We start from the raw sequence: 12,461 nt of genomic DNA, 5'->3' as shown, positions 1-12,461 counted from the left end.
CTCTAGGTCTGCTTCTCTGGCCATCTCCATCGTGCTGTCTGCGTTCCTTGTGAACATTATGGGGCCTGACTGGGCTGGCCACTCTGCTCTGCCAGTGTAAGGGGTCTTGCGGTTGGAGTGTGTGGAATGTATGTGCACTCCAAGGCCCATTTAGATAGCTCATTTCTGGAGAATGGAAATAAGAATCAGACCCTGACAGACTCATTCTGACAGCTGTCCCCAGTGAGGTCGGGAAGTAGCATCCTCAATTTGTAAATGGGAAACCTGAGGCACACGGGCTAGAAATGATTTCCCAAAGGCCATGTCACCTGTAGGAGGGGCAGGAATTGCACCGCAGTCTGGTGAGGTGCAATGAAGTGCCATAACCACACAGGCAACTCCAATGCCCATCTGGATCAGGCTGGTAGCACAAGCTGGAAAGAGGAGTGTCTTGGGAGGAACAAAGGGGAACAGGAAGAGAAGAGAGGTTAGGGATACAGTTTACTTACTTCTCGGTTTATCCGAATCTTAACGATCCCAATCGGACATAGGTTCAAAAGAAAAAGATCAGAGACAGAGAGATTAGTGAGGTACAGTCCAAGAAACAGATTAGAACATTGGCAGCAGCGAGAGCGGGTCACAGAGAGAGAGGAGGGGGCTGGAAGGGGCACTAACCAACCTGTACAGAGACCACGGGGTGGTCTTGCTCAGACCTTACTGCTGCGGGGCCCTTTCGAGTGCCCTGAGCTGGGAGCCCGTTGGGGGATAAGGGAGATCTGCTCTATTTCAGACAATTTTACAGAGAAGTCATGTGTGAATCCCCAGATTCAGCCAGGCTCTCCCAGCTGTGTAGTTAACCAACTGGTGCCAGCAGGCTGAAAAAGGCCATGCTCAGCAATCATTGATGGACTGAGGACACTCTTGGGCTAAATGCCTATGAAAAAGAGAGCTGGACTGACCTAGTGTGAGCCAGGAATCTCTCTCCCACAGCTATGCCCATGCACTTTCAGCCTGATTAATCCAGCCCTGAGTTCCCTATCCCACTTTGTCCATACACAGCATCCTGACCTGCTGCTTACTCCATTCCTCTGGCCCTGCCGAACACCTCCATCCTGACCTGCTATACACTGCAGCATTGAGCTACCCACTCGGCCCAAACTGCACTCCTCACTCCCAGCCTACTTCATCCCTATATCCCATTACTTGCGGAAAGGCAGGAAGGGGTCCCGGAACAGAAAAGTGACACCTTGATCCATGGAAATGAAGGAGGAAGAAAAAGACCTCAGGAAAAAAGATGTAATGAGAGAGAGAGAGAGACAGAGAGTTAGGGAGGGTGGGAGAGAAGAAAGGAGGGAGGGAGGGAGGGAGATAGTGTCCTTGGGGACGCAGAAAGAGGAAGATAAAGAGCATGAGCCGCATGGGCTCTAAAGCCTTCTGCTCTGTCAGGCCGACCAGGCAGGTTTGTTAGAAGAATGGGTTTTGGTGGGTATGGCTGCAGTCCTCACATCTCTTCCACATGTCCCCTCTCCCTCTACACACTGCTTGGATTTCTCTTATAGAAACATGTGCAGCCACACATGGATCTTGTAAGGTACCCGTCTCATCACTACATGCCTCCCTTCCCTGCACTAAGAGAAGACAGTGAGAGCGTTAGAGCGCTGACCCCATCTCCCCCTGCAGACTGAGGTCACCTCCAGGTACTCACATCAATGTAGTTAGCATTAATATAATCCGAATTGGGGTCCCCAAGCAGCGGGTGGAGTTTGACTCGATGTCGGTCATCTGGAAACCAAATCAGAGGAGATACTGTGATATCATGGAAAGGCTGAAGTGTGCACAGGTCAGGAACTAGGCCTTTACACTCTCCCCCACCCCTCACCCCCCAGCACCCTTCCCCAACACTCGATTTGGAAGCAAGGGACTTCCTTGACTATTGACACCCCTCACTCCTGACCCACAGTGCTTCTGCACCCCAACCTGGTCTTGACCCTTTCCCATCCCCAGCTCTGCTGACGGCCCTGATCCTGATGTGTAGTCCTCCTGCCATTCTATTCCAGGACCTCTCCTGAGCAGTGAACTCCTCCCCATGATGCTGAACTGAGTAAAACTAAGGCAAAAGCTGTGGGTCATATCCCCAGACAGCCCCTTGTCATCACAGAGCACCAACCTGGGTCCTACCTACCAGAAGGCTCCCAGAGACTCCTGTATAATGGACACCATAGAGAGCTCTTGCACTCTGTTGGATCTACAGAGATGAGACCAAGCAGGGGGAGCTCCAGCCCTGCAGATGCCAAGACAGATGCACCAGGTGGCAAAGATCCACTTGTGTCTAAAACCATAGGCTGAACATCACTGCCTTAGGCCACAGTGTGCAAGATCCTGGGCATGTGTTGCCTCCTACAGAGACCCCTCAAGCTGCTATCAGGTTGTGGCCATTAGAGTGAACAATCCCTTCAGGGACTGACAAAGTGTCTCTGGAGTAGGAAATAGCTTCCTTAGGAGCTGTCGCTCTGGAATGGCTGCTCCTGTCTACATGAGTTAAGGCCAAATCTTACTCTAAGGCCCCCTCTATACTTTATGGGCATCATGCAATTAACTAGTTAATTATGCAATTACCTTAAGACCAGCTACACGTACAAAGTAGCTATTGCATGATAACAAGCTCCAACCAACTATAAAGTTTGACCTCAAAAATGTGTACTAACTTAACAGCTGATTGTTAATCTGCACATGTAACAGGGTGTCCCGTGAGGCTGGGAGCCCCAACATGTGACAGGTCCCCCAGCCACTGGGTTGCATCATGTCCAGTGCAAAACCCCAGAGCCCTGGGGATTCATGGATGCCATGAGCCCCAAAGGCTTGGGGGTGCTAAAACCCCACAACCCTAGGCCCAGGGGAAGGCAGCTGCCATGATCCTAAAGGCTGGGGGGGTGCACGAAACCCCTGGGCTGACATGTGCAGCTGGGACTGAAAGACCCTGCACCTTGCACCCGACAGGGCTCTTGGTCCCTGCTAACAAGAATCCAGCACCTGATGGGGCTCTCTGTCCTGGCTCCACATGACCCCCATGCTAGAAGCCCCCACAGCAAAGGGGGATCCCAGCCTTGGGAGCTTGCTTCTTACCAATGCAAGGGAAGCCCAGGATCAGCTCCCTCTACACCAGCAATAAGGTGTTATTGGATCTAATGTGCAATCCCACAATTGCACCTCCTGCTATGCACATGTGGCATGGCAGGAGGCACAACTGTGTAAATCCAATTACGGTGTAAACCATAAATTAGATCCAATTGCACCTTTACCTGCACATATAGAGGGGGCCTAAAATCCACTGGGTCTAAATCCCAGGGCACTCCAATGATTCCAGTTAACTCTGTGCTGCTGATTCTCATGATATTTGGTGCAGAAGGCTCCAGCTCCTAGAGTCCCATGACTACATCAAACTCTTGCAGACAAACAAGAGCTGGGCGCACTCTAATAGCTCAGAAGCCAGAAACCTACTAACGAGAACCTGACATCTGTCAGCATTAGTATACAGAGGTGTTTACATCATTCTTGTGATTTGTAGGGCATAACATGATTTCTGAATCTGTAGGATCTCTAGTACTGCAGCTTATCTGAACCAATGGGATTCACAGTAGTGTGTAGCACAGAAGAGTTTGGCCACAAGAGTCTAAGGACACATGCACACAGTCAATAACTGGACTACCCAGTCACCATCCTGATGGCAATGACTTCTAAGAAGACACTGAGGGAACTGGACTTATTGGGCATTTTTACACTTGCTTGCAGACATGGCGCTGGGTGCTCTAATGAGCGAGCTGCGCTAATTAAAAGCACCCATGCGCCACGTGTATCAGCATTGCCATGCATCCCCATGCTGAAAAAATGGCAGTGGGGTGCTCTGAACTAAAGCTCATCAGATGTGTTTTATTTCAAAGTGCCCCACCACCATTTTGTCAGTGTGGAGATGCGCGGTGACACTGCTACACGACGCACAAGACTGCGGGAGCATGTCAACTTCTGTGCTCCAGCAGACTCAATTAATCGAATCTGCTCTGACGCGCTGGACTTCCAGCATGTCAGAGCAGGCTCCCAGCATGTGTACAGGAGCTCATTTAGTCCAAAGAAGAGAAGACCGAGTGGGAAATTAATAGAAGCCTTCAGCTACCTGAAGTGGGGTTAGAAAAAGGATAGAGCTAGACTGTTTTCAGTGGTGGCAGATGACAGAACAAGGAGCAAAAGTCTCAAGTTGCAGCAAGCAAAATTTAGGTTAGATACTAGAAAGAATTTTCTCACTAGGAGGGTAGTGAAGCACTGGAACAGGTTACCCAGAGGTGGTGGAATCTCCATCCTTGGAGGTTTTTAAGACCAGACTAGATAAAGCCTCGGCTGGGATGAGCTAGTCAGGGATGGTCCTGCTTTGAGCAGGGGGTTGGACTACATGACCTCCTGAGGTTCCTTCCAACCCTCATTTTCTATGACTAAGTCAGTCTGAGAGCATTGGCTCCCTATTCCACATAGGCTGGGCCACAGCACTGGAAAGCTCTGCACAGGGCATCCAGCATCACCCCAGAGCTATAGCTCCATCCCCTGCAGGAGCAGCCACAGGGCAGCATTACCCTGGGAGAGCACAAAGAGCAATGAGACATCTTCTGCTCCCAGGCACCTTCATTCACTAGAAGTACAGAAAACGGAGGTGCTGAGAGTGCCAGCCCCCTGCACACCCCCAACCATGATTCTTCAAAGAGTGGGAGCTGTTGCTGCTGGCCTCTGTTTAGCTCTTGGGCATGGTTTGCTCTCCTTTTTTTAGTCATGTTAACAAGCAGCAGCAATTTGCAATATACAGAGAGGAACTGGATATATTTAGAAGCAGTAAAAATAACCAGGGGGAAGGTATTCATGGGGGAGGTGTTTTACAGAAGCACTGATGTGGTGAAACAGCATGGACTGGGCTTCCACAGCATCCGATCAGGTTGGCTCCGGTTGCCCCAGTCCCTTCTGGGCCATCGAATGCCACCCCTTGGGTACACTCCAGGCAACTCATTCCCCACTGTCACCTCCTGAGCTGTTCTCAAACATTACAGCACCATACACATGTCTGCCATTATGGCAAAGCACCAGCACATCAGAACTGAGTGCCCGTACCCTGTAAAGGCTGCTCTGCGGTAAAGATATCTTCATAGCTCTGAATGAGACACAAGGGACTCTGTAACACTTCGCAAATTAAACCTTTGGGATGTGGATTCACTCTAAAACATGATGCGGGTCTAAAGACACCTCACAGGTGTCACCCTGACAAGCCCAGGAAACCTACATTACAAGGTGGATGGAGCTGGGAGATGATGTGACACTGTAGGGAGGAGGTTGGTACTGATCAATATGTCCAGCCCCAAACTCAGACTCCTCAGGCAATGTCTCTCCCCACTAGCGTCCTGCTCATATGGAACTCACAGAACAGTCTGATGTCCCTTGGTGGCCTGCAGCACAATAAAGAGCCCCATGTGTACGTAGTTTGGGGTTTGAAGAACTGATGTTGCATCGACAAGTGATGACATTATATTAGGAGTCAGCACACGTGATGCAAATGATGTGCTCCACTTCAGCGTGACTTCTGGGAAAATACAAGTCAGTAGCAGCCTCAGAAGAGCTGAACTAGGAAACCTGACTTTCCTCCCCAAGGCTTGCCCCGACTCACTTTTCTTTTATACCATCCCTGCAGTTTGTGGGATGCGCCAGGGCCAACTTCCTTCTCCTTCTGCCCCTTTCTCCGATTCCTTGGTTTTAGAAAGCAAACAGAAGCTGCAACTCCTATGAAGATGAGTGCGTGAATGGCTCACAGACCATGGCCACAGACTCTGTCAGAAAAAAGGAGCTGAACAGAGGAGCACTCTGTAGCTATAACACACTATCACTTCTGCAGGACTGAACCTCCCCTCGTTCCTTAAAAGCTTGCCCTGAAACCTTGTTTGCCTTCTCCACTTGTGCCCTGTACATTAAACTGCAAGCCTCTTGGGCAGGGCCTGTCATTTACTATGAGCTTATATTGCACCTAGGGCATAGAGGCCCAAACTGTCTGTGGCCTTTAAGCATCAGAATGATACAAAATGTAATGACAGCAGTAATAATAGTACTGCTGTATACATATCTAGAGGATCTCTCAAGTGTATTTTAACAACCCTTGCAAAAGCAGGATGCTGGCTGATGTTTTCTCCCTGCTTTATCTCTGGCAGGTTAGGGTGCTATGCCTTGTGACTGTGTCAGGGTTCACCGTGTAGTTTTAGTAACAAGTTAGACAAAAATGTGCATGGGATGGTTTGGATAAGGGTAATCCTGCCTCAGGCTTCCAGAGGTCCTTCCCAGGCCTACTCTTCTGTAATTATAATGTGTATTATACGTGTTTGTACATAACAACACCAATAAACATCACAAATGAGTCCTGTACTTCCACAGGTTTTTTGTGGTCAAAGGAGCCTATGCCAGGTGGAGCTTCAGAGCTTGAGTTAATACAACTGCTCCTAATAAATGGGAATTGCCTCATATGACCTGCCCTGCACAAGATCTCTGCTGCACTCAACCAGACAAACACAAGTATCATGTTTTTCTTTCCTTGAATTGGGTAGATTTTAATCCTCTGTGCAGTTGCCCCTGTGTAGTCCTTGAATTACTCCTGCTCTTCCACTCCAGGCCCACCCACTCCTCAAAACTTTGCCTGGTCATCTTAGCCACTACTTGGATCACCCATTTTCCAGCCAAGCTCCCCCAGGACAGATCTCCTCATGCCCTCAGTCTTGCTATTCCATTGCTGCCCCCATCCCCTGCACAATGCTGCCATGACACATCACACTCACCTCTTCCCTTCTCTCGCTCTCTTTACACAACTCAGTGCCCCTTCTTAACTAACATTCACCCCCCCCCACCCTGTTGTCGCAGTCTTAGGCCTCTGCCAGGTAGAGATTCTGAGATGCAGACAAATGTCCAGGAGGGATGATGAGAAAACCAACAGTCAAGAACAAAGCGTAACCAGGGTCCCTAAAGTTTACTGCTGCGGTGCAGTGAGCTGGCCCCCTGCACCCTGCCTCTAGTGCATACCAAGGGGATCTTCTGCATAGGTTTCAAAGCATTCAGGAAGGAAGGAAGGGGTCTTTGGGTTTATTTTAAAGCTTTTGTCTCTGATACTTACAGGTTGGCATGTGATCTTGTCTTCCTTTGGTTTTGTCTTTCTTCTTTGAAGCATCCCAGCCTTCAAAAAAACTCTAAAAAAAAGGAGAAGTCTGTTATCTACCCAGGAAATATACACTTAAGCATAAGTGTATATCTGACAGCACTCACTCGTAGCTGTAACCTCCCAGAGTCCAAAAGGAGCAAGAGCAAACATCCCCTCAACTCAGAGCTAGACTTCATGACTGGTTGCAGTATGCAGCACTGCAGACCATAGCAATTAAGCCCCTGTGAAGACAGGGTGACAGAGAGAGGTGGCATAATTTATAGGAATAAGCCCAGCACTGCTGGGTGCCAGCTCCACTGACTCACCAGGCCTCTTAGGGCAAGCCATTTCACTATCTGGTTCCTCCATTTCCCTGTCTATAAAACAGGGTGCCACTTGCCTACTCCAGACAGCGTGGTAAAGATGTAATAGTGAGTTCCAGCATAGCAATTTGAATGCAGTCTAAAGGAACAAGGGAACAAATCCTGGGTGATGCCACTGCTTTGCCATTCCCTGGTACAAACAGCAGCATGTAAGTTTGCCCCATCAGAGCAATTCGCAAAGCAGACCACTCCCAGCTCATTTTAAGGTCTCTGGGCCTAGATGGGGTCCACAGCTGCATGTGGAGAAATTACTTCCTGACCCTCACATCCAAGCAGTTAATGCCCTAAAGAGTGATATTTCATTAGCCATCTTGAATGACAGATAGCAGTGAGGAAACCACTTGATGAGAAAGCAGCCTGGTACTTTTGGGGGGAGCCCTAGCCACAACCCAGTACCCAGCCACATAGCACAATCCACGGATCAGTTTGAATGGGCCAAAGGATGTTACTAGACTCTAAGCTCTTTGGGGCAAGGAGCCCCATGGGGCCCTGCTCCCAAGAGGGCCACCTGTACATGATCACAAAAGCAAGGATAAATGACAAATCAAATAAATACCAGCAACCAAATGTCTGTCTGAAAGCCAGACATTGATAACACCACCTCATTCTTGTGAAGCCTTTGTCAGGCAAGAACCTTAACACCGGGATCACAAACAGCAAATCATTCAATCCTCCAGGCTACCTCAAGAATTATGTCTGCGTTAATTATCCCTGGTTTACAACAAGGGAAACTGAGGCAGGGGAGGTAACATTAACCTGACCAAATACATACAGAGAGGGTGAGTCAACACCAGAACCCGGACACTGATTTCCAAGTGAATTATCTACCTACAAAACAACCATGACCCCCTCTTTTAAATAGCCACTGATGAGTATTTCAAGAAACAGCATGGTAGATTTGTCTTGAGCTATCTCTATTTCAGACATGGATGTGCATCTGCTTAGGAAAGTGCATTGTACCACATACACATTTCTGCTGTATCCAGAAATAATCCTTTTTTTTTTTTTTTTTTTTTTAATAGCTTGTTTTTCTGGGTCTTTTTTAACTTCCCCTTCCCCCCTCCCCCCTCCCCCAACCCACTCCCAGCATAGAACAGGTTTGTATGTAATGACAGTAACGTTCATGGATCAGAGTAAGAGGAGGTAAGTGGAAGGAAATTACATGTTTTCTCCCCACCCATAATATGTGAGTGCTTCCAAATGACTAGTTTTGAGCACATGCAGCAGCTTTTCAAGAAGCACTAATGATTATAACTAACCCTGGTTTGTCCAATACATAAATGGGGGAAAAAAGGCTCCAACATTGAAACAACTGAACATTAAACAGTAATTTCAAAGGGAGATTTCAATAGTTGGGCCTGTGGGAGAGCAAGGAAATGGGAAATCAGCCTGCCTAGGTGTGTTATAGCAAATGTCAGATGGCAGATCTCCTCATTACAACTACTTCAGTTCAATGCCATGGGAACTGGAATGAGGTGGTTCTTCACTCCACAGACAAGCTCTCCCTTTGCTGGAACAAAGGGAGGCCACGTCCACATAATTTCCAGGCTTCCAGAATGAGTTTTGCTCAGGGGACAATGTATTAGAGAGCTGGAGAACCCAGCATGGATCTGACACCACTGTGTGCTGGACACAGACAGAACAGGAGAGCTAGGTTTGGAAAAGGAGACCCATTTACAAGAGCCCTTGTGCAGAAGATGAATGGCGCACTGCAGGTCTGGCAGTGCTGGGCCTCAGGTGCTGAAAGGAAGCCTGGGTCATGAGCTCTTGGACCTCAAGCAGGTTATATGGACAACTGCCATTCCCTGCTTGGCAGAACACCAGCCCGGCTGGTGCCGCAGATGTTCTGGAAATCTGCAAACCAGCTGTTTGCCCTCGATCCACTCTTCCCATGGCAAATGTCAGGATACTGCCTCTTCCCAGGAAAGTCCCAGCTCCCATTCTCCATAGGAAGTGGTTACCAGTGGAGGCAAAAAGTATGAGGTGCCAGGGAGGATCCCCTGCAGGTCCCAGGGTGCCACTCTTACCTCATACTCCTGCTTGAAGCCATAGCCCTCAGCAGTCTTCATCTGGTTGATGTGCTGAAGGAGATCAGCTACTCGGACAGCAGGATGGAGCTGCCCGGTGTGATACGGGGATCCCTTGCGCCCACACTGGCGACGGGGAGAACCTCCCAGCAAGCTGCTGGACTCGTTGACCACAGTGCTGCGCTGGTCACCTGGGAGCAAAGTGGGGAAGGTGTGAAAGCAATTTAGAAGATGACAGAGGAGACCGGGGTGCTGTTTAACCTCCCAGGCTCAGCTCATTGGGCTTGGACTTGTATGGGGAAGCTTAGCGTACTGCCAGAAATCTAGTGAGGGATGATCTCTTATACTGAGTCAACCCAGAGCCAGTGCCCTCAGCAGGTCAGTAGTGCTATGCACCGAGAGATGGCAAGATAAAAACTCTCCCACCATACCAGACTGTTTTCTGCAGGCACTGATGAACAAGCCCTGAAGGCCTGGCCATTCCTAATCATGGTAATATATGGTAATTATTATGCCTATACGAAATTCCTCCTGTGGGTATAACTGGATACAAAAGACTTCATCATTCCCTAACAAACTGATATGCTGCATTATAATGGGCTAGCAAAGATTAGATGCATTTCACTCTAGAGATGGCTGCAGTTCAGTGTTAAATGTGCTGCATATGTGTGTGTGTGTGTGTGTGTGTGTGTGTGTGTGTGTGTGTGTGTGTGTGTGTAAGAGTGTGCGCACATGTGTGTGCGCGTGGGCATGCAAAGCACATGTCTATGACTGTATGCCATGCTCAGTGTTGGTAAAAGTCCAGTGGCTCAGAGACCTACTAGAACTTCTTGAAAAGTCTGCAATTTTTTTTTTTGATGTAGAAACTTAATAGAAAAAATATATATTTTTAATACAAATTTTCAGGTTTTCAGTGAAAAATCAAAGGCTTTAGAAACTGAAAAAAAGTTGAAGGATTTGGGGATCTCAGTTTCAAGCTGTGAAGATATATTTAAGTAATTTATTTTCATTTCCACTGACAGTTTGCGAAAGAAAAAAATCATTCCACAACCCGTTCCAAACAACAACATTTCACTGCCAGTTCTACAGAAATGCCCCGATCTTCTAGCTAACCTTAGAAAAGGTAGAGAATGAATCCCTGCCAGACCAAGCCAACCCCAGTGGCCAATGACTATTAACATGCTTAAATTAACACAGTAACATTTTAATGTGGCTTAGTTAAGTGTGTGCGTGTGCATGTGCGTGTGTGAGAATAAAGAGCTTCTGCCATGTTGTCAAATTAGCTCATTCATATTTGGAACAGTCCATAATTTTTTAAGTCCAGAAAGGATAATTATGGCCATCTAGACTAATTTCCTGTATAAACAGGACAATGATTTGTGTGTTAATCCCATAACCTGTCTGAACTAAAGCAAATCTCTTAGAAAGAATTAGAGCAATATTTTTAAGGTACTTGGGTGCCTGAAAGTCTGGCCAAATGAAACAATTCATACATACTGAAAAGTAAAGAAAGACTTAGAACAGCTCGAAACTCAGTAATTGTTTCAGGTGTCCAAACCACAATAAGATATAGTAGATGCTTCATTCTGATATAGGCTGCCCCAGTCTGGCTTCACTCATTGTGGGATGGGAGCACACAACACTTACAACTAATCAGTTCCCAGGTGGGAAGTCATCCGCCCAACTCTTGCAGCAATACCCCAGTAATTGCTTTATCTGTCCACAACCAGACTCCCCTTGATGTAAGCACCAAACTGCCACTGAAATCCAAATTAGGTACCTAGAAACCGTTAAAGTATTTTCTCTAAAGTCTTGACTGATAGACTTCAAGTGACAGAGAATCCACCAAGGTGTCTAAGTGGTTAATTATCTTCAAATGTTAAAAATTCATACTTATTTCTAGTCTTCAAACAGCCTTCACTGCCAGTAATGAGTCTCTTTACTCAATATTTTCATGAACATCACTAAACCACAATCAGATCTACTCTGCTTCTTTCATGTGTCATCACCTCCTTGCTAGGTCCTTGCTGGAGTTCAGCATGCACTGATGCTCTCTGAAACGGCCAAGACAGCAATATTGCCCAAATATTGCCTTCTCTCAGAGCAGTTCTCCAGATGGGAGTGTTGTTTCCATTCTGCAGACATGTAGTTTCTCCGTAAGACTATAAAACCACGTTCTGGATGTGGTTACCTTAACAACGCCTCTAAACAATCCTTTCTGGCTTACTCACAAAGCTCCCAGGGTTTTTTTTTTTATTTGGTAGAAAATACCAAAAAATTTCATCCTTCCACTTCTTTCTGAATTGTGGGAAGTTGAATGTATGCATCTCTGGGGTTATTAAAAGCTAATGCAGGTGTACTAGGCTGCCCCTTGCCTGTGTAGCATGTGAAACAGTAGCGACAGCGTGCAAGGAAAATCAGATGCTTCAGTAGACGTCTTAGTCCCTGGATGAATGATCCCCCGCACCTTTGTGAGGTGGAACAACATCCCCAGAATCGACTGCAAATGTTTCTTTCAATGGACAGGAGTGTAAATGTGGACTGAATACAGTGATGGGACCGGGATGGCTCTGGGCAGCCCCTCTGGTCAGTAACATGAATAAGAGCTTGTGTCGATTTAGAGCAGACTGAATGCAATTGAAAATTAATCATATTATTTTGTAACCTATATAGAAGCACCTTTCAGCCATCAGCTGTGGAGGGCAGTGGTCACCTAGCACTTCAAGGACAGAGCTGGGAACCAAACTTATGAGTCCTAATTCCCCAGTTCATCCTCTAGCCACTACAGAACACTCTTTCCTGTAGGCAAGAGCTTGATCCTTTTGGGAAAGGACGTGGCCCTACAGACCACGGAGCTCGTACTGGATT

At 47.4% G+C, this 12,461-nt stretch overlaps 1 protein-coding gene across 4 annotated transcripts in view; it reads right to left on the bottom strand.

Annotated features, from left to right (window-relative positions):
• PTPRU (protein tyrosine phosphatase receptor type U) overlaps positions 1-12,461 on the bottom strand; it is a 312,312-nt gene that overhangs the window by 53,780 nt on the left and 246,071 nt on the right. For all 4 annotated transcript variants that reach the window (XM_059729643.1, XM_059729641.1, XM_059729642.1 and 1 more), the window contains 3 exons: positions 9,594-9,784; positions 7,160-7,232; positions 1,685-1,761 (listed from right to left, as the gene is read on the bottom strand). In XM_059729643.1, the coding sequence (XP_059585626.1) occupies positions 1,685-1,761; positions 7,160-7,232; positions 9,594-9,784 (341 nt within the window). The remainder of the gene's footprint in view (positions 1-1,684; positions 1,762-7,159; positions 7,233-9,593; positions 9,785-12,461) is intronic.

The sequence above is a fragment of the Alligator mississippiensis genome, chromosome 6 (assembly GCF_030867095.1).
Source record: "Alligator mississippiensis isolate rAllMis1 chromosome 6, rAllMis1, whole genome shotgun sequence".
NCBI classification, from domain to species: Eukaryota; Metazoa; Chordata; order Crocodylia; family Alligatoridae; genus Alligator; species Alligator mississippiensis.
This window is presented reverse-complemented; position numbering and strand designations above follow the sequence as displayed.